This window comes from Ceratotherium simum, chromosome 16, assembly GCF_057802395.1.
Source record: "Ceratotherium simum simum isolate JZ-2026a chromosome 16, ASM5780239v1, whole genome shotgun sequence".
Lineage (NCBI taxonomy): Eukaryota > Metazoa > Chordata > Mammalia > Perissodactyla > Rhinocerotidae > Ceratotherium > Ceratotherium simum.
The window spans coordinates 61,996,342-62,024,176 of NC_141915.1; the positions used below are offsets into that span (position 1 = coordinate 61,996,342).

The 27,835-nt window shown below is 52.4% G+C and overlaps 2 protein-coding genes across 2 annotated transcripts; both read left to right on the forward strand.

Annotated features, from left to right (window-relative positions):
- The first annotated feature begins 1,552 nt into the window (after positions 1 to 1,552).
- LOC101406214 (testis-expressed protein 19.2) lies at positions 1,553 to 18,164 on the forward strand. The gene is given in 6 exon segments (XM_087441901.1): positions 1,553 to 1,618; positions 13,628 to 13,772; positions 13,775 to 13,949; positions 14,006 to 14,243; positions 14,246 to 14,684; positions 18,013 to 18,164. Coding segments are annotated over 6 exon segments (1,215 nt in total).
- Positions 18,165 to 22,400: 4,236 nt separating this feature from the next.
- On the forward strand, positions 22,401 to 26,616 carry UTS2R (urotensin 2 receptor). Its single transcript, XM_004432969.3, has 2 exons — positions 22,401 to 22,557; positions 24,871 to 26,616. The coding sequence occupies exon 2, from the start codon at positions 24,955 to 24,957 to the stop codon at positions 26,107 to 26,109; it is 1,155 nt and encodes a 384-aa protein (XP_004433026.2). The 5' UTR covers positions 22,401 to 22,557; positions 24,871 to 24,954; the 3' UTR covers positions 26,110 to 26,616.
- Positions 26,617 to 27,835: the final 1,219 nt, after the last annotated feature.

Sequence of the window (27,835 nt, forward strand, 5' to 3'; positions counted from 1 at the left end):
CAAACCTTGTGGGTGTCTGAAGCCTCCACCCAGCCCCGGCAAGGCTACTCACGTGCCCATCAGCAATACCGTTGCCACAGTTACTTCAAGGCAGCAGGGGCCCTGTGCCCAGCTACAACAGCTGTGAGAAGAGCCAGATTTAGGGTGAACACCCTCCCAACAAGTGAGCATCGTGTCTGCCCGGTGTCCCCCCCAACTGCCTCCTCATGCCTTAGCCACACTCTGCCCGAGGTGCACCAGTCCCCCTGGATGCTGCCCTCGGCCACGGCTGCCTCCACCTCAGGGAGTGCATTGGAAATGGGGCGTCTCAGTGTCCCTACTCCAGAACCCCCAGAACCATCCAGGCAGAAACACATTCATCTTGTGTGAGTTTCCTGTGGCTGCTGAACAAATAACACAAACTCAGGGGTTTAACGCAGCACAAATTTATTCTCCTACAGGTCTGGAGGTCCAAAGTCCAAAACTGGCCCAGGGCTGGTTCTTTCTGGAGGCTCCAGGGGAGCCTCCCTTGCCTTTCCCAGCTTCTGGAGGTGCCCGAACCCCTTGGCTTGTGGCGTCTTCTCTTCTTGCTGACCTATGCTTCTGTCCTCACACCTTCTGTCTCTTACTAACTCCCTGCCTCCCTCTTATAAGGACCCTCATGAGGCCATTTGGGCCCCCCTGAATCCAAGCTAACCCCTCATCTCAAGGTCTCTAACTTACACACCCCTGCAATGTCTCTCTAGCCATGAAAGGTGACATATTCACAGGTTCTGGGATTAGGACGTGGAGATCTTTGGGGACATTGTCCAGCAGACCACAGACCCATCCTGTGCTGTTAGTAGTTCCTGCCCAGCTCTGGAATTCCTAGGAAAAGCCTTTTCTCTTAGCACACATCAGTAGCGCCTGGGCTTTTCCCTCAGGCGGGCCAGCAGAAGTCTGCAGGAGCTCTGGGACAGGCCCTCAGCTCCGTGAGGCTGTGCCCTGCCCGCTCACACCCAGGCTTAGCGAGATCCCACACACCTATCTGGTGGGGTGGGAAATGGGACAAGGAATTTGGGGTTGTGGGAAACAGCCTCTCAAAATCTCAAAGCACTACTCTGTGACAATTGCATGGATCCGACACTCAGAACGCCAGTGCCGAGTGGCTGCACTGACGCTCAGTCCCCACGTCTGCTGAGCCACTCAACACTCTCAAAACCAGGGCCAGATCTGGCCTTGCCAGGCTCTCTGAATTTCTGGATAGATAGATAAGTCAAATTGGGGGAACAATACGGGGCTACCAACCAAGGCATCTTTCCATAAAAGATTTTCACATCAGAGGTTCAAAGTCCATATCTGACTAAAGGATTTTAAATTGAATAAATTTCACTTCATGAGAAGCTCTCCCTTATTTTTCTCATTTAGCGTGAGAGCAAAGGGTCTTGCCATCAACCGGAATCGCCACAAAAGGGCTTCAGAATAACTGACCGACACATGAAAGAGAGTGAAGGGAGAGAAGAAGAGCGTCCACGGTGAACGGGAGCCGTAAAATCAGACGGACAATCTTGGGCTGCAAAGCACATTACCCGAAATGACAGACTTGTACGGGTTCAACAGCAGATTCAACAAGCAGAAGACGGAACTGGTGAACCTGACGGTAGGTGAATATCAGGACTGAAGTGCAAAGAGAAAGTCGAACAGGACACCAGGACCTGTGGGGCTTCTGGGGCACACTCAGAACATCTAACAGAGGAGGAACTCAGGTCCTGCAAGTAGAGGAGCTGTTCCTGGAGGCTCACAGGTCCAGGGGCTTGGGCTGCCCACTGTGCCCCCTGCACAGCTCTGGGCGGAGGAGGGCGAGCCCTGAACGCTAGTCCATCCCCAAGGGCAGCAGAGGCCAGAGCACATTCAGGGGAGGAAACTGTCCTCACCCAGATGGCGGACCCCTCGCTCTGGGCAAGGCCTTTCCCCTCCTGGGTGGGTGTGTGGGTGTCGGGGCTACTGAGCATTGTGCCCTGCTACAAGTGTTAAAAAGCCACTATCTGGAGAGGCAGCATCCTCTGAAAGATGCCCACTGGGGCTAGCTTCTCTTACTGAAGGTCATTAGCCACTAAATTTAGTAACACAATTGGAAATGAGTTCCCTTGGAAAAAATTACGGTTCCCTTGCATAATAACACTCATTATGTGTGGAGAAAATCTTTTAAAGTAACACTGAATGGGAAATGGGAGTTTTTCTGCTTAGTAATTCTCAAAGTGAATCACAGGCTGGCGGAGATACTTTAGCGCCTAGCACGCTAGGTTTTAGGGGTGGCTGCCCAACAACCCCGCAGGCGGCAGCAGTTCTTCAGCTTCCTGGACCCTGGACCCTCCCCCGACCGCCGCTCTGGGCTGAACAGAGAGCCCTGCTCTGTGGACACTCAGTTCCTCACTGGTCCAGGCTGAGGACCTGAGGAGGGTTCTCAGGTGTCTCCCATCCACAAGGGGACGTCCCCCAGCCACCAGCACCTCAGGCCTCTTGCTCTCTCCCTCTCCCTTCATCCCAACTCCCTGTCACCCCATCCCCTGTCACCCCCTCTCAGGACAGCACAGCTCCTCCCCCACGGACCGCAGGGTTTGTCCAGCATGCATGCTGCATGGGTGTCTGTCCTTCCCTCGAGGTGCAAATGGAGAGAAGGCCATTCACATGTGGCCTGTGGCTCTGCAGGACGTCATGACCAGGAGATGAGGGACCAAGGCTGCTCCTAGAAGGGCAGGGAGCTGACCAAGGCCTTTTGGGGTCTGACTCCCTCCTTCCTGAGTCTCCCACTGGGGCCTGAAGCCAATCACTCTCCAGGAAGCCACACCCACCACGTGGTACGGTCACAGTCATGATGTGCCCATCCCCCATCCGGTGCTTCGTAGCCTTCCTTGACCAAGTATTGTGTCCTTCCCCATGCAGCCAGGACACAGCACCTCATGGACCCAGTCTCGAGGCCTACACATCTCCATGTTGGGTCACAGGGGGGCGGTGACAACAGGGATCAGGTGGGAGACATGGTGTGATTTTTCTCCCTGGAATGTCAGCCCTGTGTCCATGAGCACATTTCCTCCCCTCTCTGGGCCTCAGTTTCCTCTGCGGAAAACAGGGCAATTATACTCCTGCCTCGTAGGGCTGTGGTAAGTGTGGGTGACTCTAGGAGGCCAGTGGGCACACTCCCCAGAGGGAGGGGTGGAAGCTCAGGGTCCGGAATCCACTTCAGCGTGTGAAGGCATCACCTTATTTGGATGTCCCTAATTGAAACCAGAGAACACAGCCTATTCAGATGAACCATAAGCTCACATAAGTCAGAGGTGAGTGGGCTCAAGTTCCCCTCTCCATCCCACGCTCCTCAGGAGAAATTGTAATAGAGTTGTCTCCTCGAGGGGCCAAGAAAGTTGGGCTTTCCAAGCAAACATTTCCTTTCTCTCTTGTTCTCACTTTTTTCCTGCCCCACACCTGACAGAATAATCGTAAACTGTGATAAAAATCTCCCTTCCACATCAGGCATTAAGGAAGGACTGCTGCCCAGACATACTCAAGGTGACATCTCTGCACAAACCATCATGTTTCTGAAAGGCGTCCTAACAACTCTTGAGAATAAGATTAATTAACTGAAGCACCGTCAGTTCATGCCAAGGGGACTTTCAACGCACAACTGCTGTGAGGGGCAGCAGCTGAGGAAAGAGTGAAGCATGTAACTGATTCCAGCGCCCGCCCTGAGTTCTCGTGGTTTTCCCCTCGGGGGTGTCGAGGCTCCCACACTGGCTCCTCCCTCACTCCCCAGGTGCCCTCTTTCTAGCTAGGATCGCAGCACCAACTCACTAGGTGCCGGTGTGTCCACGGCGGCCCTTCCCTGGAAACCCCATAACCCAAGTTCTCTCTATAAGACATGGCCTATTAATATCATTTAATATAATTTACACACAAACTGTTAAAACACAAACTTTCAGCCTCAAATCTGCCTCTGGCAGGTAGACTTGGCACAAAGGGCTGGGCGTTTCTCCCCATCCATGTCAAAATCCTACTGCAATGAGACAGAGTAGCTGGATATTGGTGCCCATTTGGACCTTTCCCACGAGGATTCATAATCCACCCATCCATCCCTCCACCCACCCACCCACCCATCCATTTGACAAATATCTGCCGAGTGCCTGTCCTAGGTTAGGAAATTCAGTGGTAAAAAAGGACTGTTCTAGAGACTACATGTGAGTGAGGAGAGACACAATAATCTCCCCAGCAGGTAAGCACCCCAATTTCAGACAGTCAAAAGCCCTAGGAGGAAAATCAAATGGGACGATGTCCTGGAGAGCGTGGCCACGCCACAGACTTGTTTCTGCCGCGGGTGTGCATGTGGGCCCTCCATAACGAGGAGCCCTTGTCCCCCAGGATGTCCCTGAAGCTTGCACTGTCCAGAGACTGGAAAGAGCAAACGGCCTGCTTTGGGGAAGAGTGTCCTTCAAGGTCAAACCTCTAATTGGCATTGGCTGGAGGTGGAAAGGATGATGGGGCCATGACTGGAGGAGGGCTGGGGAGCTGGATGTGAAACTGGCCAACAAAGACCAGTCCCTCAAAACAAAAGGGAAAAAAGAGGTGGCTGATCTACTTCAAATGGTAAGACAAAAACAAATGAAGACAATCACTCACACACACTTATGTGCATATAACATGAAAGTGGAAATCCAAGACACTTGCTCTTACTTCAGATTTATTATGGCATCAAAATTTAATGTCCCTATAGAAGTATGTGCCTCTGAGGGAAACTGGAGCATGCTACTGGAGGCCCCCGCTTGTGTGTGACCCCAGGTATGTGGAGAGACAGAAACCGATGGCTCTGTAAATTATTTTACAATAAACTCATGAACCTTACTCATTTTTATAGCTTACTTGGAGTCCTTTAGCATCAGTTGGTCAGAGAATTATTATTTGTTCTTGTCTTCATACCTTTCTGTTCCTTTTGGAAACACAACTCTAATTTTATGGGGCAAGTCAGCAAAAAAATATAAAAAGGAAAGGATAGGCAGTCTTTCAGAGCACATCTGTTCTCCACAGCCCCAGGCACATCCCATCGCCTGGTGGCCGTCGCCATGTGCCTATCCTCCACGAAAGCAGAGGTATCCCTCTGCATCAACAGGCAGCGTCTCTCTGAAGAGCTCTCCATAGTAAATTTATGCAAGAAAGATATGAAACCGTCTATCTTCTTCTTTATTGCTTGTCAGGAGGAATGAGAGGGGAAAGCCAATAAAAAATGCAATTGCCTTTGCTGCTGAAATGCTTCCTGCAAATGTTGAGACTGGAGTCGAGGGCTGGATTTTGCTTTGTAACATAAGAGCAACAGTATAAAGGTTTGTTTAAAATCCAAGCCCTTGGACTGGGTTAGAATATGCAGTGATCCCTCTTAGTCTTCATTATTATAAGAAATTTCCAAGAAGGTTCTATTTGGTGAGTCACTTGATTATCTAAACACACTTCTCTTTCTTTGAGGGTTTGATTCCAGCTGGGCCACTTGCCCCCAGATCCAAGCCTGCGTGGGCTGGACGGCTTCTCAGGTTGGGTGGTTGGGCACCATTGGCCATACTTAGATCAGATTCCCGGACACATGGAAGCCTGTGGTGGAGCCTGTGCCTGGGAAAGGCGCCAGCCCAGGTTGGCTCGGAGCTCATCCAGGGGTTGCAGAGGCTGTGCCCGGGAACGCAGGAGGTCACTCATGCCTGCACGGCTATCCCGAGGACAGAGGTAACCAAGCCAGGGAAGAAGCAGGAATGTGTCCACCCCACAAACATCTCTGGAATGTTCTCTAAGCCTCAGGAGCCACACAGGGCCTCGTGGGTGACACAAAGATAACTACTGCTGTAAGCTCGAAGAAACTCCTGGTGCTCAGAGGGTGCTGCACAGGGCATCGCCTCTTTCCTCTTGAGGGTCTCAGATGGGCGTTTTTGCCCAGCCCTCGGGGCAGTACGGGCCTTTAAGCTTGACCAGGGCAGTTGTCCTGGTCCTCTTCCGGTCCGTCAGTCTTGTCCATGCTCGTCCACTCACTCTTTTCAGCTTCTCCCCCCTCACCCTTCTCCACTGCAAGAGCTGTGTGTCCATGGCCAATGGGGATGGGGCTTTGGAACATGGGCAGGTCTGGGTGCCAGGCTCTGGGCCCCGCTGGCCTCCAGGTCATGACTTCAGCCCATCGAGGCCCTAATGTGTTAGGACCACACACATTGCAGCTTGTGGTAAGTCACGGGGAGGTGTCTGATTCACAGGGTGGGGTGATGGGTGGTCAGATGGACCGTGGCTGCTAGGGGTCCCTATGGAGACTGGCTTGGGTATCGATTAGTCTAAGACCAGGTTTACTGGGGGAGGGATGAGGGATCAAGGGGCTCAACATCTGTGAAAACTAACCTCACCCAGTGGTCCAGGCACTGCTTCTCAAATTGTATATTGCATATTGGAAACGTCTGGAGAGTAAAGCCACTGATGCTTCCATCCCATGTGAGAATTCTGACATAACTGATATGGAGTGAATGTTAGGTTTCTGTTGCTGCATGACAAATTACCAAATTTAGTGGCTGAAAACAACACACATTTATTTTCTCATCATTCTCATGGCTTGGGAGTTGGGACACGCCTTGGCTGGGCCACCTGCTCTGGGTCTCACACAGCTGCAACCAAGATGTTGGCTGGGCTGTGATCTTAGCTGGCAGAATTCATTTCTTTGTGGTTGTAGGACTGACAGCCTCCAACTTCCTGGCTGTCAGCTGGATGCATGCTCGGGTCCTAGAGGCCACCTGCAGTTCCCTGCCGCAGCTCACAGAGGTTTCCCTCTTCACAGCCTGCAGGAGGCAGCAGGAGCTGGCTGGAGTCTCATGTACATTATGGCGATGTCACTGCAGGAGGGACAACCCCTTTGCTGCATAACGTAACCTCATAAGGCAGTGACAGCCACTGTCTTTACCACTTCTATTGGTGGGAAGCAAGTCACAGGCTCTGCCTTCAATCACAGGGAGGGCGTGACTGACTGGGGGTCACCTTAGGTGCCTCTGCCACATGGCTGTAATTTGGGCACTGGGACTCTTCAAAGCTCCCAAGAAAATTTTAATGTGCAGCAAAATTTGGGAACCACTTATCCAAGGACCTTTGCTGTTGTCTAATTCTAGAGGCTGGTTGTCTCTCCTTCCTGCAGGCACTGCCCAATCCAGCCCAGCCGCTGACCGGAAGTCCACATACAGATTCATTTGTTCTGGGATACTTGTCAAATATCTAAGGGGAGCCGTCACTGGTGCAGTTCAATATATCTGTTGGAAAAAAGGACTGAATTACCTGATTAATTTGTCAAATCATTGCAAAAGCCGTCTATCTACATTCTTATATCATTAATAAAATAACTTTCATTTAAATTGCATTTTGCATAAAAATGCAAAGAGAAGTGCTATGGACTGAATTGTGTCCCTCCAAAATTCATATGCTGATGCCCCAAACCCCAGTGGGACTATATCTAGAATAGGATCTTTAGGAGGTAATTCAAGTTAAATGAGGTCGTAAGGGTGGGTCCCTAATCAGAACTGTGGCCTTATAAAAAGAGGAAGAGAGAGAGATCTCTCCTCATCTCTGCCATGTGAGGACACAGCAAGGAGGTGGCCATCTGCATAGCCAAGAAGAGAGCCCTCAGCAGAACCCAACCACAGGGCACCCTGAGCTCCAAATTCCAGTCTCCAGAACGTGAGAAATAAGTTTCTGTTGTTTAAGCCTCCAGTCAGGTATTTTCTTATGGCAGCCCCAGCCTACTAATCCAAGACACAAACAAACAAAAATTTAAAAAAAATGAGAACATGCAGGAAACTAACATCTTGGGCTTAGAGTGCTAGAATGTACTTTAAAAGACTAAAAATTTTTTTGAAAGAAGAGATTAACATATTTGATGACATCTAAAGGACTCGAAACAAGCCTTTGTTTTAAAAAGTGTCTGTTACCCACATAAATATAGTCAACTCACCTTTGACAAAGGAGCAAAGGCAATACGGTAGAGAAAAGATAGTCTTTTCAACAAATGGTGCTGGATCTAGTGGATATCCACATGCAACAATATGCATGTATTCACGGATCCTTCACCAAAAATCAACACAAGATGAATCATAAACATAAACGTAAAATGCAAACCTATAAAACTCCTAGTAGATAACAGGAGAAAATCTAGATAGGTCTTGGGTGTGGCAATGCCTTTTTAGATACACCACCAAAGGCTTGATTTTCAAAGAAATAATTGATGAGCTGGCCTTAATTAAAAATAAAAACTTCTGTTCTGCAAAAGACACTGTCAAGAGAAAGATAAGACAAGCCACAGAGTGGGAGAAAATATTTGCAAAAGACACATCTGAAAAAGGATTGTTACTCAAAATATACAAAGAACTCTTAAAACTTAACAGAAAACAAACAACTTGATTTAAAAATGGACAAAAAACCTGAACAGACAATTCACCAGTGAAGATATACAGATGGCAAGTAAGCATATGAAAAGATGCTCCACATCATATGTCATTAGGGAAATGCAAATTAAAACAACAATGAGATACCACTACACACCTATGAGGATGGCTAAAATCCAGAACACCAACACCACCAAACGCTGGTGAGAATGTGGAGCAACAGGAACTCTGAGTCATTGCTGGTGGGAATGCAAAATGGGTCAGCCACTTTGGAAGACAGTTTGAAGGTTTCTTACAAGGCTAAACATACTCTTATCAAATGATCCAGCAATCATGTTCCTTGGTATTTACCTAAATGAGTTGAAAACTTATGTCCACACAAAAACCTGCATGTGGATGTTTATAGCAGCTTTATTCATAATTGCCAAAACTTGGAAGCAGCCAAGATGTCCTTCAGTAGATGAATGGATAAATAAACTGTGGTATATTCAGATAATGGAATATTATTCAGCCTAAAAAGAAATGGGCTATGAAGCCATGAAAAGACATGGAGGAACCTTAAATGCATATCACTAAGTGAAAGAAGACAAACTGAAAAGACTACATGCTGTATAATTCCAATTATACGACATTCTGGGAAAGGTGTAGCCACAGGCCCATTTAGAGCCAATTCAAACAGACCTCATCTCTTATCAACAAAGTGATTAAGGATTGTCTTTCAGAAAATCTGCAAAGTCACATGGCCAGAGTGTGCACAGAAGAAGAAATCTTGACCTGAAATGACAGTGGAACCAAAGATCCTCCTCCCCATGGAACCAAAGCACTGGGACACTACTGGAACTTAAAAGTCAGACTCTCATCAGAAACAAGGGACCCCTCATTCAGGAAGATCTGGTGTTAAAACTCCTTCCCCACCTCATCATAAATGAGAACCCTTCAGGGCCAGCCCCATGGCTTAGCAATTAAGTGCGTGCGCTCCACTACTGGTGGCCCAGGTTCAGATCCCAGGCACGCGCCGATGCACCACTTCTCCGGCCAAGCTGAGGCCACATCCCACATACAGCGACTAGAAGGATGTGCAGCTATGACATACAACTATCTACTGGGGCTTTGGGGAAAAAAAGGTGGAGGACTGGCAATAGATGTTAGCTCAGAGCCAGTCTTCCTCAGCAAAAACAGAGGAGGATTAGCATGGATGTTATCTCAGGGCTGATCTTCCTCACAAAAAAAAAAAAAAAGAACCCTTTCACAAGAGTTTAGAAGCCCACCAACCAAAACCTGTTCCGCTAGCATTTCCATGTGCCAGCCTATTCTCCCTAACCTCTTAAATTTTGCCCCAAATTCTGAATTGGGGAGACAGATCTGAGGGCACACACACCCTGTCTCCCTGCAGATCGATCTCACAGAATAAAGCTGATTTCTCCCCCAAAAGCTGATGCTGTAATTAATTGTTTTTTTTTTAATGCACATCAGGCAAGAGAACTCCAATTTTGTGTGGTGACAAAGGCGAACCTACGGAGACAGTAAAAGGATCAGTGGTTGCCAAGGGTGGGGATGGGGACAGATGAATAGGCAGAGCACAGAAGATTTTTAGTGAAAATACTCTGTATGATATTATAGTAGTGGATATGTCATTATACTTTTGTCCAAATCCATAAAATGAACAATACCAAGAGTGAACCCTACGTAAACTATGGATGTTACCACTTCAGGTCCTTTTTTGCCCACCACCCATAAAGCCAATCACTGAGGTGATGAGATTGCAGCAGAGAGAGAGGGTTTAATAATCACAAGGCAGCCAAGTGAGGAAACAGGAGAATGAATCTCAAATCCGCTTCCCTGAAAATAGGGCCTCGGGGATATTTTATGTGGTAGAGGGCAAGGTGGTCTGAAATGATTGGAGGTGAGGAGAGATGAGGTAATTGATTATCTGTGCAAGCATAGTCAGGCTTCATGCCTCTTTGTAGGATGAATGTTCACAGAATGGCGGCATTAGCATGCCCTGAGGGTGGAGCTCCCACCGCTTGACGTCAAAAGGTCGCTTATTGGACATATATGTCTGCGTGGGCCCAGTTGATGGGTTGGTGGTCACAATCTGGCCTGAAGTGGACAAGGGGTTCCAATTCCTGGAAAAAATAGCTCAAACACCTGTTACCATGGTGACCTCGGCTCCAGGGAGATGTGATCCATAGGAACCTAGTGGGAGTCAGATAGCTTATTGCCCAAATAGCACAGCTAACAATGGGCAAGTTTATCATGCAGATTTCAGTCATCACCTTCCGTTCTGATAAGTTTCTAAGTAAGGTGATTCCCCTTTTCTTCCTGGTACAGGGAAGAAGACACCCTTTCAAATGGAGATTTCCTTTACAAATGTAAATGTATCTTACAAAGGGTAACCAGAACTAAGAACGGGCTTAGCACGGACCCACCCAGATACCCAGAGACGTCTATGGTAATGGCCTGTTCTGGGGGCAGACCTCCTATCCCAAACTCTTTTGGTCAGTTAGTGGGGGTAGAGTTCAATGTGTCTTTCAGGCAGAGACATATTTTGAGGTGGCCAATTCCAATCCCCCATAGTTACTAGCTGCTTAATCATCAATGGCTAACTATTTGCCAGTTTCGTGGACATTGGGTGATAATGATGTGTGGACATAGGGTCACTGATTGCTATAAATGTATCACTCTAGTGTGGATGTTGCTAGTAAGAAAAGCTGTGCATGTGTGGGGCAAGGGGTCTACAGTGTTAAAAACAAAATTCAGCCCAGTAAATTTGAAGATCTTATTGGCTTTATTAGGCAATTCATGAATCAGCCAGCATCCCACTTAGCAACCAGAAGGGTGTTCCATGGGGTTGTACAAAATGGAAAGTTTTTATAGGAAGAAGAGTCGGGCCATGGAGCTATCAGCAAAAGAAAAGAAAAGATTACTTTTAGGGGGACATCTCCCAGGGGAAGGGAAAAACAGGGTTTTTCTTATGTAGATTGTCTTTTCTCCCTGGGGATGAGGAAGGCCCATTACTTTACAGGAAGACAGATTACCTTACTGGTGCCTGTCCAGAAAATTCCAGACTGGTAGATTAAGATGACATCTCTGGGAGAGGTTGAAACTTCAACGAGATCAGGAGTTAAATCTAGGTTTGTATCATGGGCTTTGGCACCAGTGATGCCATTTTGGGCCTGTGGTTTTCTTCTTAACAATAAGAACCCTCTGTACCTCCTGCTCAATATTGCTGTGAACCCAAAACTGCTCTAAAAAATGAAGTCTATTTTCAAATAAGTGTTCCTTTAAAGAGTCTTTATTTATTTTTGAGGAAGATTGGCACTGAGCTAACATCTGTTGCCAATCTTCATCCTTTTTTCCTTTTATATCCCCAAAGCCCCCATTAGATAGTTCTATGTCATAGTTGTACATCCTTTTAGTTGCTCTATGTGGGACACTGCCTCAGCATGGCTTGATGAGCAGTGCATAGGTCCGTGCCCGGGATCTGAACCAGCAAACCTGGGCCGGCAAAGCAGAGTGTGCTAACTTAACCGCTATGCCACGGGGCTGGTCCCTAAAGAATCTTTAAAAGAGCGAAGAAAGGCCAAAGAAGGGGAAATGTGTTTAAAATGTAAATAATTGACAATTGATCAGTTTCTGAAATTCATAAAGAACATTTAATCAAGAGACAACAAGAAGGAATCCACTTTAAACCACAGAAGCCCAGGACCCGTGACCAAGCAGGTCACCCAGGGGACTGTGAGAGATCAAAATTAGCCACCCTGAAATATATATCTTTACCTTGATTATTTTCTCTGCGGACATTTGACCTCCCCCAAACTGCCTAAAGAATTTAACATAGAAGACCTGTTTCAGGAAGGAGCCACTATCATATGATGGCTGTAATATAATGTAAAATCGATGTTACAATGGGAAAGGCACCAACAAGCCCATCTTGTCAAAATTCTGTCACTCCCTGGCCCTGCAAAGAGTTGCCAGACAAACATGTATATTTATAAAGGACATCTCCATTTGTAAATGTATCTCCCTCTCTCTACTGGGAAGAGGGGAAGATGATCCTACCTCTGTAAACTCTTTTTCAGTACGGAAGGAGAGGACTGAAATCTGCATACCCTTGATTACTGTGATTTCTGTCTCCCTCCCCACCCCCAACATCCTCCTTTGTCTTTAGCTGAAGATGGTATTTAAGATGAGAATCTCTGCCATTTTGTTGAGAAACTCAGTTTCCCTGGTTTCTCCCATGTATACATGTTATTAAACTTGGTATTATTTTCTCCTGCTAACCTGTCTTTTAATTATTTGGCCAGCCTTAAGAACCTTAAGGAAAAGGGCGGAGGGGGATTCTCCCTCTTCCCCAACAGGACCCAGGAAGGGACAATGACCACAGGAGAGCCGCTGGCCTGCACAATTTCAGAAAGCTGCAAATGGAAAGAAGGATGCCAACAGTTTCCTCAGCCCTCAGAGAAGCAAATATTCAGGCATGATCATACTGGGGACAGGCAAGGGGGACAGGCCTGCCATCGCTGGGGGTGTGGTAGGGAGCTGCAGGGGGCTCTCCTGGGAGGGGGATGATGCAGCAGGTTCACTTCCTGGTGGGCTGAGGCTCATGGGAGATATATTCCTAGGTGGGCTCTCCCCCCTCCTTTGCTGGGGCACCCACAGGAGGGGGGCCGTGTGAGAGCCCCTCGGTCTGAGGGAGGGTATGGGGGACACGGGCTGGCGGAGGGCCCACACGGTCCAGCGTGGCTTCGGGCCAGGCGGGTCAGCTCTCGTGGGTGTGGTTCCGTCAGATTCCATCAGGTGAGGCTGACTGGGTGTTGGGGTCCCAGGGGCGGGGAGGTGGAGGAGGGAGGGGCCCCGTCACTCGCAGGCCCAACAGCCGAGCTGAGCAGAGGCGAAGCTTAAAGGGCTGGGTCTGAAGCCCACCCCCCTCCCCGCCACTGCACCCTGTTGGCCCTGCGGGACCTGCTCCCGCCCTGCCGGCCAGGGGTGCCAAACCTCACTTCCTTCTCCTTTGCAGCTCCCTAGAGAACAGAGCAATTGCATAAGCTGAAGAAACCTCTGGAAGTTCAACCTTCCCAACCTCAGCAGGTCCCTGTTGAACTGGGACCCAGTGCATCTGCCTCCCCTCCCCACCTCCCTATCCCACCCCCTGTCCACCAATTCCCGCACAGGAAACACCTTTCTTCTCCTCCTGATCTTCGTCTTTCTCCCCCTCCTTCTCCCTGCCCCCCTAGCACCTCCCTGCCCGCCCCCCCCCATGGGCCCGACCACCTACAATCCCCAGCAAGTCCTGCTCTTGCTGTCCACCCCGGTCGAAGGCAGGCAGCGTGGCCACGTGCCCCCCAGTCAGTGTGTGGTATGCAGCGGAGGGCATGTCCTACACCACACCTCCTGGATGTATCGGCTTCAGCAGGGCAACCGCCCAAGGATTTACTTTGCTTGCTTCAAGCCTGCCTTTCTGGACCTAAGAGACTTGCTGGAGTCGGAAGACTGGGAAGATGATGTCTGGGACCCTGAGCTGATGGACCACACCGAGGCGGGGCCTGAGCAGGGGGCGTCCCCAGGGATGGGGCCGAGCTGGGGGCAGGGCCAAGAGTAGCCTGCACAGGGAGCGTCTTTGGACCGGGGGTGGAGCACCCCGGCGTCAGCCCCTGGGGGTCAGAAGAGGTGGGCCCGGACCACTATTTCGTGCCCACGGAGCTGGAGCCCCGGGACGTGGCACCCCTGGGCCTGGGTCCAGAGGATGCTGACTGGACCCAGGGCCTTCCCTGGAGATTCGGGGGGCTTCCTTCCTGCTCACACTGGCCGAGGCCCCCTCTCCCGTGGCACAGATTTCTCAACGTGGACCTGCTCCCCGGGGGGAGCCCATGGTGTTGGAGCTGGGCACCACCCGGGCAGTGGACCCTGCTGAGGCCAAGCCCTGGTTCCAGGACCTGCAAGTGGTATCCATGATGGGCCGCTATGATGCCGTCTACCTCCGGAAGATGACACCAGCATGGGCCCTCAGGACCTCTGAGCAGTGCTGGAAACTGCTGCTGGAGCCCGATGAGGTGTGGGTGGTGAGGCTCCGAGATGCACCGCAGGGGCAGGGCCTACACAGGTGGAAGCTGAGCATTCTGGAATGCTCTCCTCCAGGGCAGAGTGAAGAGCTGGTCCCTGCAGACTCAGCCCTGCTTAAGACCCTTCTCTTATTCACCCTGGACCAAAAGGGAGGCAGAGGAGGGGACTCAGCCTCTAGGCCACAGTCCTCCATCCAAGGAAGGGATCCCAGTAGCACTGAGACCTGGAACAGTGGGTCCAGGGCGCCTGGGGAGAGCCTCGGCCCTGGGGGAGCTGCCGTGTTCCAGCCCCTCAGCCCAGGGCCCCGGGACTGAGGGACTGAGGCCCAAGTGGTCACCACTGTTCTGGCTGCCCTGGGACACCAGAGGCTGGGGAGGACTGGTCGCTGCTCCTCCACAACAGCCAGAGGAGCAGTTGGCAAAGGATGGGGACTTGTGGCTGTGGAGGAAGAATGGGGAGTGGCCTAGGGACTGAGAAATGGGACCCGCCACAGCCTCAGGTGGAAGGGACCCAAATGCCTATAACTAGGAGAGAAGTTCTTCTGTGTCAAATGTCACGGAGTTGGGAATGTGACGCTATCCAGGGCGTGCTGCGTGAATGTTTGCTGTGCAGTGGGTGAAGTGGGGAGCAGGACACGAATCTGTGCACCAGCCTGCCCTGGCCATGGGGAGGGATGTCTCAAGTGTGACGCACAGTCCCGGGATCACACCAGAGTCTGGGGGCAACAGGGACATGTGCTTGCCTTTGCCTGGATGGTCTCTGAGGCTGCACAGGACCCTGTCAGCAGCACTGGGGACTCTGGTCTGCAGTGGGGGGACCTGGTTTCCAAGGTTGGCTATTCTATGCAGCTCGACTGTTTAGTTTCACTTTCTTTGTACGTTGTTTTTAGTTAAATGAAGCAATAAGAGTTTTGCATCAAACCCCTGTGCGAGTCATCTCTCAGCTAGTCGTAGTTGATTGGCCTTGTCGTCTCAGTGTCTGGATTTAGTCACCGTCACAGATTTAAATCCCCTGGGAGAAGGGGACAAAAGTGGGGAGCAGCACAGGACAGATGATGGTTCTGGTCAGTTTTTTGGCTTGTGGTGGGAGTTTGTTTTACAGGTGTTTATCATATTTTTTATAAACAACAAATACATTCACACACACTTAAAATAAAGAAGGGCCATGTTTTGAACAATAATGAGAGTGTGTCATCAGATTTTCATTAATCTAAATGTGTCCCCTGATATTAAAAAAAAAAATTTACAGACAGAACCATGTTTAAAGAATGCTAATAATGTTCGTGGGACACAGAGAGAGAGAGAGTCACACTCATCAGCATACTTGTGCTCTGCACACTCACTGGAGAAGGAAGCTCTAAAGATCTGGTCACCAGGGTGCAGCGTGCAGGAAAGATGCTCTCCATTGGCAGCTTCTCCTTCTTGTAAATGATCCATCTAGAGGTTTCCAAAATCCTCTGTTGGTGGTCTCTGTTTGGCACAGCCTTCCAGTGATCCAAGGATGGGCTGTGTCCCTTTCACTGAAAGATACAGGTCGAAGAGTCTGCTCCGGGAGGTTTTACTGCTGCGTTAGGTATCGACAGTAGCAGTAAAGTCCTTTCATCAAATTTTGAGGGCAGTCTGCCTCTCGTGTGTGTCTTGTAGAAGTGAGTCTCCAGGCCTTAAATCATGAAGGCTTTTGATGCTAATTAAATGGAGAAACGGCATTAATGCAGCAGCCATTCAAAACACTTCACTTCAATAGGCCCTCATAATTCTGTGAGCATTTAGTGACTTGGAGTCTGTATTCAAATGCACACCTGGCTCTTCTCCTAGAGGAACCCAGCCTGGTCTTGCCTTCATCCCCTCCTCTCTCTATCTCTCCACGTTAAACAGTCCATTTATTCATTATTGCAGCAAACCCTTGCTTTAGGCAGTCTTTTTTTTTTTTTTTGATGACCCTGCTGCTTTGCTGTACTCAGGGATGCTGAGGTCAGGAGGGGTCAGCCTTGCAGAGGGGCCCAGGTGAGAGCCCCAGCTCGGAGTCATGAGGCTATAGCTGGTTCCTTGGCTCTTCTCATCTGAAAATGGGGAAAAACACCAACTCACAACGTTATGGCGAAGATGAAATAAGATCAAATGTTTCCTCAAAAAATTAAGCATATGATTACCATCTGACCCAGCAATTCCACTCCTAGGTACCCAAATTAATTAAAAACAAATATGTGCATGTTCATAGCAGCACTATTCACAATTGCCAAAAGGTGGAAACCAGCCAGATGTCCAACAGATGGATGGATAAATGAAATGCCGCATGTCCATACAATGGAATGTTATCCATAAACATGAATGAAGTTCTGATAGATGCTACAATGTGAATGAACCTCAAAAACATTACGCTAAGTGAAAGAAGCCAGACACAAAGACCACATATTGTATGATTCCATTTACATGAAATGTCCAGAATAGGGAAATCCATAGAGACAATAGCAGATGAGTAGTTGCCAGGCCCTGAGGGAAAAGGGGAGCGGGAAGTAATCACTTAGTGGGTGTAGGGTCTCCTTCTGAGGTAATGAAAATATTTGAAGCTAGATAGAGGTGATGGTTGCACAATATTGTGAATGCACTACATGACACTGAATTGTTCACTTAAATAGTTAACTTTATGTTATGTGAATTTCACCTCAATTAAAAAAAAATCAAATGTGAAAGTTGTAGCAGGTTGGTCCAGAGTAGGGATAATCGTCTGCTCACTTCTCAGAGGACCCGTGAAGAACCCCCGCCCCCCAGACATCGCTCCAATGTGCATTATTCCACTCATTTGTTTAAAACAGCTGCTGTCACTGCTGGCTGTTAATGAAATACTGGCCTTCACGCTGCATACAATTACATGGTGATTTTTCTCTTCCAATCCAAAGAGGCATCACAAACAATTACGCTTATTTGCATTCACAGCCTGGGCAGGTTCCTGTGGAGGGATGTTCCTGCCAGGTGTCCCATGTAGCATTAAAAATTATTTGTTGTTGTTGATCAGAAACCTGAATTTAACTGAGAGTCCTGTATCTTATCAGGTGACGCTGCCCTGAGGGCTCCGCTGCAGTCACTGCCAGCATATGACACTCGGTCAGTTATGGCCCATCCCCTGAGGGCTCATGCCCCATGTGGATGGGGCCCGTTCCCCTCTGGAGTCTGACCCTCTAGGACTCAGTCCTGGGGGCCTCTGGCTGTGTTGCTGCAGCTGCCGCTGGGCCGCACCACACCCTGCACAGGCCGCTGCAACACAGGGCAGGTGTCCAGGTCCCTGGGGCCTCCCAGAACCAGAGGACAGACGGCCACTCCTTGGCTTGAGCTGGGACACCCATGGTGGCCTGTTCCATCTTGAGTCTCTTCGTGGGGCTTCAGCCTTGTGCCTGGCAGGTCATACCACGTGGACCCCTCAGATTGAGCAGAATCACCTCCTCGTGCCACATCCTAGCAGCCCCATAGCCCAGATAGACCCCTCCTCCAGGACGCCCTACTGGACCAGTCCCCCTCCCCGCCTCTGTGATTTGAGGTGACAACTGTCTCTTCCCCTCACTCAGCCAAGAGCCAAATGCTGCCCGAATACAGCGCCCCCGCTGTCCTGGACCGCCATGTGCACAGTGAGTGCGACTCCTCTGCCCACGTAGACAGAAGACTCCCTGAAGGCGGGGACCATACCATTGCCTTCATCTTCATCCCATCCTCATCCTAACAGCCAATGGTTACTGAGTGCCACCTGCAGCGCCAGCATTGTGCAGCACTTCACACGTGTTAACTCTAAATCTCACAACCCTCTGATGACACAGGTTCTACTTTTAGTCGAATTTTATAGATGAGGAAACTGACGCACAGAAAAGTGTGGTAGCTCCCCTAAGGCCACACAGCTGACAAGGAAGACACCTAGATTCACACTGAGGCAGCTGGAGTCCAGACCTCTTTGGCCTCTCTATGTCCAGCCCAGAGCCCTGCCTGACTCTGTGTGGTCAGCATCTGGCCCTAGGAATGGGGTGGAGAGGGGTCTTGTAAATTAGCTGGGAGGTGTGTGTGGAGTACCACAGAGCCTTTCAGAGGGGTGAATGAGCTCTCATCTATCAGGTTGAGAGAAAAGAAAAAAGTGCAAAGGATAGGTACCGTATGGTCCCACTTACGAAAATTTTAAAGCATGTTATTAATTGCACATGGAAAAGACATAGTCAAAAAAAAAGTTTGAGAGTCACCCCAAAGTCAGGGCAGAGGTGCCTCTAGGGAAGGAGGAGAATGGGAATGTGGAAGGCTAGGGATGTTTTATTTCCTAAAACAACAATCTAAAGCTAATATGGGAAAATACTGTCACTTGATCTAGATCAGCATATTCAAGGTGTGTGTTTATGCACTGTGTGAATGTAAAAATGATGGTGGTGGTGATGGTGGTGGTGGTGATGGAGATGGGAATGAAGCTGATGGTGATGATGGTGAAGAAAGTTCCCAGGAGAGACCTGCAGGAAAAGGACCCCACCCCCTTGGATTTTGGCTGCTGCGGAGGCCCGTTCATTAGTTTTGGGGCTGAGGCATCCCACTGCCGTTTTCACGGATGGGGCTGATGGGCCTCAGGAAGGAGGTAGGGCCCCTGACCACCTGGTTTCTCAGGGAGGCGGGGAGGAGTGGCCTGGCCATGCTGAGGGGAGAGGAGTCCCTGCACTGTTACGTGGCGTTAGACCCCCCGACACAGTGAGGACAGCTGGCCTCAGCTGTACTGCTGCAGGAGAAATCTGGAGCCCCTGGGGTTTCTACCTTCACTCCAGCATCGACTCCCACCTTTGTAATCCTCAGAAGGGCTCTAGGAGGCTCTGCGTCCAGCCTCTTCACTCAGAACGTGAGGGTTAATGGATCCTGAATCGGGGCCCTTTTCCACAGGTCACCCAGCCTGAGTCGCTCCCCAACCCCACGACTAGGGAGACTGCAGCATTCAGACCCCCAGCACCTCTCTAGGAGCAGGGGGGCTATGTGGCTTCCCTAGGGGCTCCCAAGGGTGGATTCTGATTGAAGACAGTGTTATGTGTACCTGGAACTTGTCCTCACTCCTCACTCTCCCTGCATTTCCGCTGTCCTGAGCCTGGGCATTCCAGGTGGTGGAATACTTGGGACTCCACGCTGCCTCTCGCCAGCTTAAGCGCCTCAATCACTTGTGTTGCTCAGATGTTGGAGGCTCTCCGCTCATTAATAGGGGCCGCCCTCAGCTGGAGACTTGTGCATGTTTTAATTGGTTTGATTGATAGCATCATCCCTCCAGCTGGGTCTCAGATCTGTGGGTGTTTGGGACCAGAATTGGGAAAACTGTAGTTCTGAAATTGACAGTAAGGAATCACATCAGCAACAGCACCAAAGGGAAGGGTGTCCAGGAAAAGTATGGTGAGCAGCTCACTGCGGGGCCTGGAGCTGCTGACTTCAGGGTGGCAGGTGTGTCCCTGCTGGGACCTCCTTCTGGGCAGGTGCCCTCAGTGTGGGCGGTGCAACGAGTCCAGGGCCCTGAAGGCTCCGGGCTTCTTCTGATGGGCACTGTGGGTGGGACTGGCCTGGACTGTGTCAGGGTGCATCTTGGCCTGTGCCCCCCACCTCCAGCCCTGCTCACTCCCTTTTACTTTCCCCAGTGGCTTTTTGAGAGGGGGAGCAGCAACAGGATGTACCTTTGATGAATCTGTGGTTGGGCTGGATGGACACCTGTGAAGAGCCCCATGAAGCCAGACTCTGTCACCTCATTTTCCACAGAACTTAGTAAAACAATTGGAAATGAGTTCTTGCAGAAAAATGATCATTTCAAAACCTAGTGAACCCATTATGTGCAGAGCAAAGCTTTAAAGTCACATTTGTGGAAAGTAGCGGCTTGATGATCATGATTTATGATTTAATGGTCCATAAAGTGAGTCACAGGCAGGCAGTTACTTTTGCACAGAGCACAGTAGGTTTTAGGGGTGGGGCCCCAACAACCCCCAAGGGCACTAGCAGCCCCAGACATGCCTCAGTTTCCTGCAGGAGCCCTGCCCACCCCTCACCCGCCTCTCCGCTCTGAGCTGAGCAGAGAGCCCTCTCTGTGGACACTCAGGTCCTCTCAGGTCCAGGCCAAGGTCACCTGTGCGGTAGAGGAGGGTTCTCAGGTGTCTCCCTGACAGTGCCCCTCAAGGTGACGTCCCCCGGCCACCAACATCTTTGGGTTTCACTCTAACCCCCCTCCCCCCGCCCCTGTTGCCCACCCTGAGCACAGCCCAGCCCCTCCCCCACTGACTGCAAGGTCTGTCCAGCATGCACACTGGATGGGCGTCTGTCTTTCCTTCACGGTGCAAATGGAGAGAAGGCCATGGGCCTCGTGGCCTGCGGCTCTGCAGAACAACATGACCAGGAGATGAGGACCAAGGCTGCTCCTAGAAGGGCAGGGAGGTGACCCACACTTTTGGCTGATGCTGTCCTTGGTCATCCATAAGTCCTGGTCTGTGGCCTGAGGGCTCATGTCAGGCTGGGCCCCTCAGTGACCTCAGCAGCTGACCCTAGGCTGTGTTCCTGGAGGCTCCTCTCTGTGACCCAGGCATGCCCCAGGTCGCAGAGTGTTGGGACCAAGGCAGCAGATGGGCCCAAACACAATGAGGCTGATTGCCTGCCCACAGAGGGAGAGGATAAGAGCAAGGCCTGACTCCACAAGAGTCCCCTTGTGCGTGAGCTGCGGGGGGTGACAGAGACTCTCCTGTGTCAAGAGCTGCTGGGCTCGGGGTCCCTGTCTGTTAATGAGGAGTGGAGAGCAGTGCTTGGAGGGTCTCAGGCTCCCTGACAATGGTGGAGTCATCTGAAAAGGACCTGACAATAAGGATGGTTAAGATTTTCAAAGAGATAAAGGAAGGAATATCATCCCTAAAAGGAACAGAAAATTATTAAACAAAACAGCAGTACTAGTCACAATAGCCAGAAGGTGGAAACAACCCAAGGGTCCATTATGGATGATGGATAAGCAAAACATGGTCTCCACACTTGATGTAATATCATTCAGCCTTAAAAAGGAAGGAAATTCTGACACATGCTACAATGTGGATGAACCTTGAAGACATTATACTAAGTGAAAGAAGCCAGACACTAAAGGACAAATCCTGTATGATTCTACTTATGGGAGGTTCCTAAAATATTCAAAATTCACAGAGTCAGAAAGGAGAATGGTAGTTGTCAGGGGCTGGAGGGAGGAGGGAATGGGGAGTTGTTTAATGGGGACAGAATTTCTGTTTGGGGTGATGAAAAGATTTTGGAAATGGTGATGATTGCACAACAATGTGAATGTCGTGAATGTCATGAATGTCACGGGATCGCAGCCCGCTTCTGCCACCCCCACCCCCCACCCCTCCACAGTGTTCCCTGCACTAAGCGCGCCGGCAGGTCCAGGGCTTGATTGACAACTGGGGTGCGGGGGTGCAGAGGGGCGAAGGCGGGAAGCAGAGACCCCCGCGGAGAGGCTGCGGGTTAGCCTGGGCAGCTGGGCTGGAGGCGGCTTTGCCCCACGGACACGGCCCCTGGGTCCGGAGCGGCGGCGTGGCGGTCCATGTCCCACCCAGGGTGCCCAGCCTCAGAGCCCGCGACCTCCCACGCTTGGCCCGAGCGTTCGGCACCTTCTCCTCGCAGGTCCCGGCGCCCCCGGCCTCCCTAACCCCCCCACCCGCGACCCCACTAACCCCCCCACCCGCGACCTCTTCCCCGCTGCCCTACTCCCGGCGCACCACCCCTCCCGCCCCACGGCTGCCCGCCTTGTCCCTCCAGCCACACCCCGCGCGCCCCCAGGGCCGCCCCCTCGCACCCCGGGCCCCGGCCCCCGGTTATTAATATCCGGGCGCTGGCGCGGGGCCACGGCGCATTCCCAGCTGGCGGCCGGGTAGGTGGCGGCGGCGACAGGGACCTGAGCGCGGAGCGCTGCTCTTGGCGGGACTGGAGAGACCCCCAGGCCCTGGGAGCCCCCCCACCCTCCACTGCGCGCCCGGCCAGGGCAGAGCCCTTGGGAAAGTTCCGCGCCGAGCGTTTGGAGACGTGCGGCGGCGAGGCGGCCATCCCCGAGCGCGACCCCGGGGCCCCGCCACAGCCCCGCTGGCCCAATGACCGAGGTGAGCGCGCGGGCGCCCTGAGTGCCATGGCCAGGGCGCGGGGTGGGGCCGCGACCCTTGCGCGGGGCGCCCTCCCCGCAGACCCGCACCGTCCGGGCGCAATCGCCCGCGTCCCCAGCCCTCCTCGCTCCCCAGGGCCGCCTGCGGGGAATGCCAGGGGTGGCCGGGGGACGCGCTCCGCACAGGTGGAGCCGCCGAGGCGCCGAGAGAGGACGGGGAAGCCGCAGGTGCGTGCGGGCTCCGCCGGGCTTCGGGTCCCTGCCCGGTGCTCCGAAGCGCGGCCCCGGGCAGCCGCTTGTCCCGCGGCGGCCCGAGGCCCGAGGCCGCCTCTGGCTGGGGAACCTTGCGCCCCCCAGCTCGGCTCTTGGGCAGCGCCGTGGGGGAGGTCTCTGGTACCGGGACCCGCGGCGGCAGCAGGGACAGGGGCCTCCGGACGGTAGGAGGACCCCCAGCTCCCCTCGCCGGACCAGAGGCTGGGCGGGATCTCGCGGGCACAGGGGCCTGGGCGGCGTCTCTGCACCCCTGAGTCTGCCGGGCGTCAGCAGGTGGGACGGTCTCGAGTTCATCCTCATCATTATTAACCCTGGACGTGCAGAGGGAAAAGCCTGGAGCCAGTATTATCCCTGGATAGTGGGGAGGTGGGGGGCACCCGGGCCTCCCCTCTCCGTGGAAACATTCCCACGTTTTAGGCCTCTTTTTTCTTATGAAAATAGTCTTCGTGCAAGAAGCACAGATCTTAGGTGTGCAACTCCGCGAGTGTTTACACGTGCCTACGCCTGTGTCACCACCACCCAGATCAGGACACAGCAGGTTTCCATCCCCCAGAGGGTCTGCAGTGCCCCCTCCCGGTTTACACCCCCACACTCTGACCTCCACTGTCATCGACCGTCTTGCCTGTCCCTGAACTTCTGTAAATGGAATCACACAGCGTGTTCTTTTTCTGTCTGATTTCTTCCCTCAACATAGCTTGTGAGTTTCACCCACGTTGTTGACTGTAGGATAATTCCATCTTCCTCATTGCAGCCAGCGTTTTTATGTTGATGTCACAGTTTGTTTATCTGCGCTACCAAGAGACATTTGGGTTGATCCAGCTCCTGGCTATGAGGAGTGAAGCTGCTCTTGTTTTTTGTGGACATTTGCCCTCCTTTCTCTTGGGTACAAACCTAAGAGTGGAACTGGCGGGTGGCAGGGCGTGCACAAGCCTGGCTTTACTGATGGTGCCAGATTGTTTTCCAAAGCGGCTGCACCATTTTACATTCCCACCAGCAGTGAGGGAGGGTTCCCATCCTCCATGCCCTCCCAACACCAGCACCTGCCTTTGGCGTCCAGCCTTCCTGGTGAGAGTGCACTGGTTTTGGTCTGCGTGCCTCTGATGACTGATTATGTCAAGCATCTTTTCATGTGCTGCTTGGCCATGTGGATATCCTCCTGTGAGAAGTTCCTGTTCAAATCTTGTCTTTTTTTTTTTTTTTTTCAAATGAGTTGTTAGTCTTTATTGATCTGTAGTTCTTTCATATATTTTGGTTACTAATCCTTTGTCTGATATATGCCTTCTGACCATCTTTCCCCAGTCCAGGATTTACATTTTTACTCTCTCAGTGAAGTTTTTAATTTTAATGAAGTCCACTTGATCAGTCTTTTCTTTTATTGCAAGTGTTTTTGTTCTTTTTTGAGAAATCTTTGCCTACCCAAGGTCATGCAGATATTTTCCTGTTTCCTCCCAGAAGCTTGATTGATTGATTACATGCAGGTCCCCAGTCCATCTCGAACTATTTTTGTGTACAGTGTGAAGTGGGAATGACAGCTCATTTTCACCATATGGATAAAGGGAGATTGCAAGGGCTTTCCCCTCTCTACCACACATATTTTCCTATTTGAAATTTTAAAGTCAGCAGATAATACTTTTGCAATCTGAACAAAACAGTTTTTTAAATGTACAGGAGAAATAAATTGGGAGAAAGGACTCTGGGTACCCACAGCTCCCCCGCTTGTTCACCGAGAAGGTGAGGCCCGGAGAGGACTCCCAGCTCCATCCACTGCTGACCCCACTGCCGAGGGCTGTGCGCTGCTTTTCAGAAAAGTCCAGTCAACCCTCCCAGGGTGGAGGTGCTGCTGGGGCAGCTGGTCGGGTGGTTCTCTGGTGCCCCTGGTTAGCTGGGGAAACCGAGGCAGAGTGACAGAGTTCTGAGTGGGGAGTCCCCAAGGGGGAAGAAGGAGTCATTAAGCCCTGTCCCTCTGCAGGCCCCCCAACCCATGGGAACTATGCCCTCGCATGGCCTCCAGGGCATCTCTAATGGGCATCTTCTCCCGCAGGACGAGCTTGTCGCCCACAGATGACATCTCCCTGTCCAAAGGAGCAGCACGCCCTAGCCCCAAGCCCAGCATGAGGCAGCAGAGATGGTGCTGAGCCTGGAGCCAGTGAGCAGTTTCCCCGTGCTGGCTACAACAGGCAGCACCATGCCTGAGCTGCCTGGTGGCCCCAATGCTTCTCTCAACAGCTCATGGGCCAGCCCGACAGAGCCCAGCTCCCTGGAGGATCTGGTGGCCACGGGTGCCATCGGGGCGGTGCTCTCAGCCATGGGCATGGTGGGTGTGGCAGGCAACATGTACACACTGGTGGTCATGTGCTGCTTCCTGCACGCCTCGGCCCCCATGTATGTCTACATCGTCAACCTGGCGCTGGCCGACCTACTTTACCTGCTCAACATCCCCTTCATCGTGGCCACCTACATCACCAAGGAGTGGCACTTCGGCGACGTGGGCTGCCGCGTCCTCTTCAGCCTGGACTTCCTGACCATGCACGCCAGCATCTTCACCCTGACCATCATGAGCAGCGAGCGCTATGCTGCGGTGCTGAGGCCGCTAGACATGGTGCAGCGCCCCAAGGGCTACCGCAAGGTCCTGGCACTGGGCACATGGCTGCTGGCGCTGCTGCTGGCGCTGCCCATGATGCTGGCCATCCGGCTGGTCCGCAGGGGCCACAAGAGCCTCTGCCTGCCGGCCTGGGGCCAGCACGCCCACCGCACCTACCTGACGCTGCTCTTCGGGACCAGCATCTTGGGGCCTGGCGTGGTGATTGGGCTGCTCTATGTCCGCCTGGCCCGGGCCTACTGGCTGTCACAGCAAGCCTCCTTCACGCAGACACGGCGGCTGCCCAACCCAAGGGTGCTCTACCTCATCCTGGGCATCGTGCTGCTCTTCTGGGCCTGCTTCCTGCCCTTTTGGCTGTGGCAGCTCCTCACCCAATACCGTGGGGCCCAGCCACTCACGCCCCGCACTGCGCGCATCGTCAACTACCTGACCACCTGCCTCACCTACGGCAACAGCTGTGTGAACCCCTTCCTCTACACACTGCTCACCAAGAACTACCGCGAGTTCCGCCAGCGCTCGCTCCAGGCCAGGGTCGCCCGTGGGCCCGCAGGCGCCGGCAGCTTCCCGGAGTGCCGAGTCCGCTTCCACCGTGGCTCGGGTCGCTCGCTGTCCTCCAGCAGGCAGCAGGCCACTGATACCGTCATGCTATCCCAGGAGGCCCTTGGGGACGTCTGCACCTGAGTGTCCCTGGGCCCCACATGGCACTGGGGTCAGTGGGGTGGGGGTGGCTGGAGTTCTGCTGGGAGGGGCCGCAGAGCCCAGGTCACTTCCTGGAGCCCCTCTTAGCCCCCCACAGCCCACAACTGAGTGCCCCCCTTCCTCAGTCCTCTTCTGGAAAGTTCTGTGCTCTCCCTTCTCCATGGCTCATTTAAGCTCCATCAGCTGCCTTCCTCATAATACCCAGAAGCCCCATCCCCAGCCCATCTGTGAGGGTCTACAGGAGCCTCAGGCAGCTTCTGAAGACCATGGTGTGTAGGGTCTTCACCACCCATAGCAGCAGACATGAGCACCCAGCCAGTGCCTACCCTGACTTGTGGCAAGCACACCGTGGTGGGCACACAAGCTGCCTGCACTGGGCCCTCCCCTCCTGGCTGGTGCGCGGCCCCTGTGTCCCCGTCCCTGTCCCTCCAGGCACCTGTGCAGCTCCATTCCTCGCAGCTTCAGCACTTGGAACAATAAACCCGAGCTCTCCGCTGCCTGTCCTGCCTCAGCAGTGGGGTGGGATGTTGAGGGGCGGGAGCACCCTCGTCTTCAGGGGCCCAGCAGGAGCCTCCAGGATGTACCCCCACAGCACGCGGAAGAGCCTGTTGGTCTGGCTGGGGAGGGCACACGTCTTCCTTTGAGGCCTTTGCTGGTGGCTGATCCGGCCGTCCTGATGCAGTAGGTGGGTGCCGTCCATCTTGAGCCAGGCCGAGGGCGAGGCTGGGAATGACCAGTCCCCGCTTGCTCAGGGAGGAGGGGCCATCATTCCAGGGCAAAAGCACAGCCCCCAAACTGAAACTATGAGCCAGAATTCTCCCATTAGCAGCTCACCTGCCTCTTCCTCTCCAGACCTGTGTGTGGAATGGGGGTTGGATCACCCCACACTGCATCAGGGTTTATGTTGTCCCTCCTATGTGTAGCATTTGAGCTGGGCCTCCTGGGGACACCAAGGCCACCGGGCCCTGCCCACAGAGAGCCCATCCTCAGGGAAGGGTCCTGGACCTCTCCCCACCCCCAGCCCTACCACCAGCAGCCTGTACACTCCTCATCGTGGCTCCAGCTCCCGCCCCACAGGTGGGTCCCTGCCTCAGCTGCACATCAGACTCACCACCACCCAGGCTCTGCCTGGACCCCCTTCAGGGCCCTGCCAGGATTCTAACGTGCAGGTGGGTGGAGACCTGCTGCCCCTGCTGGCAGCCCCTAAGTGTGGGGTCCCAGGCCATCGGCCTCACTTGAGACCCAAAATGTTTTCAGAAGAGAACGGCCTGAAATTTGCATCTTAACCAAGACCCCAGGTATTCCTGGGTCTTGATTCCAAGATGTACTGAGAAGTGGGGGCTGGCCTGGTGGTTTAGCAGTTAAGTTCATGCACTCCGCTTTGGCGGCCCAGGGTTCAGATCCCAGGTGCAGACCTACACACTGCTCATCAAGCCATGCTGTGGCAGCATCCCACATATAAAGTAGAGGAAGATGGGCATGGATGTTAGCCCAGAGCCAATCTTCCTCAGCAAAAAGAGGTGGATTGGCAACAGATGTTAGCTCAGGCTAATCTTCCTTACCAAAAAAAAAAAAATATGTGCTGAGAAGGCCCCAATCTTGGAGACCAGAGACGCCCCCCAAAGTGTCCTGGCGGCCCCCATTCATCTGCATGTGTGACTAGTTCTTTGCACCATGTCTTGGAGTGATGATGAGGAAGCTATGCTTT

Coding starts and splice junctions, on each gene's coding strand:
- UTS2R (XM_004432969.3), top strand. CDS start 24,955: ATGGTGCTGAGCCTGGAGCCAGTGAGCAGTTTCCCCGTGCTGGCTACA.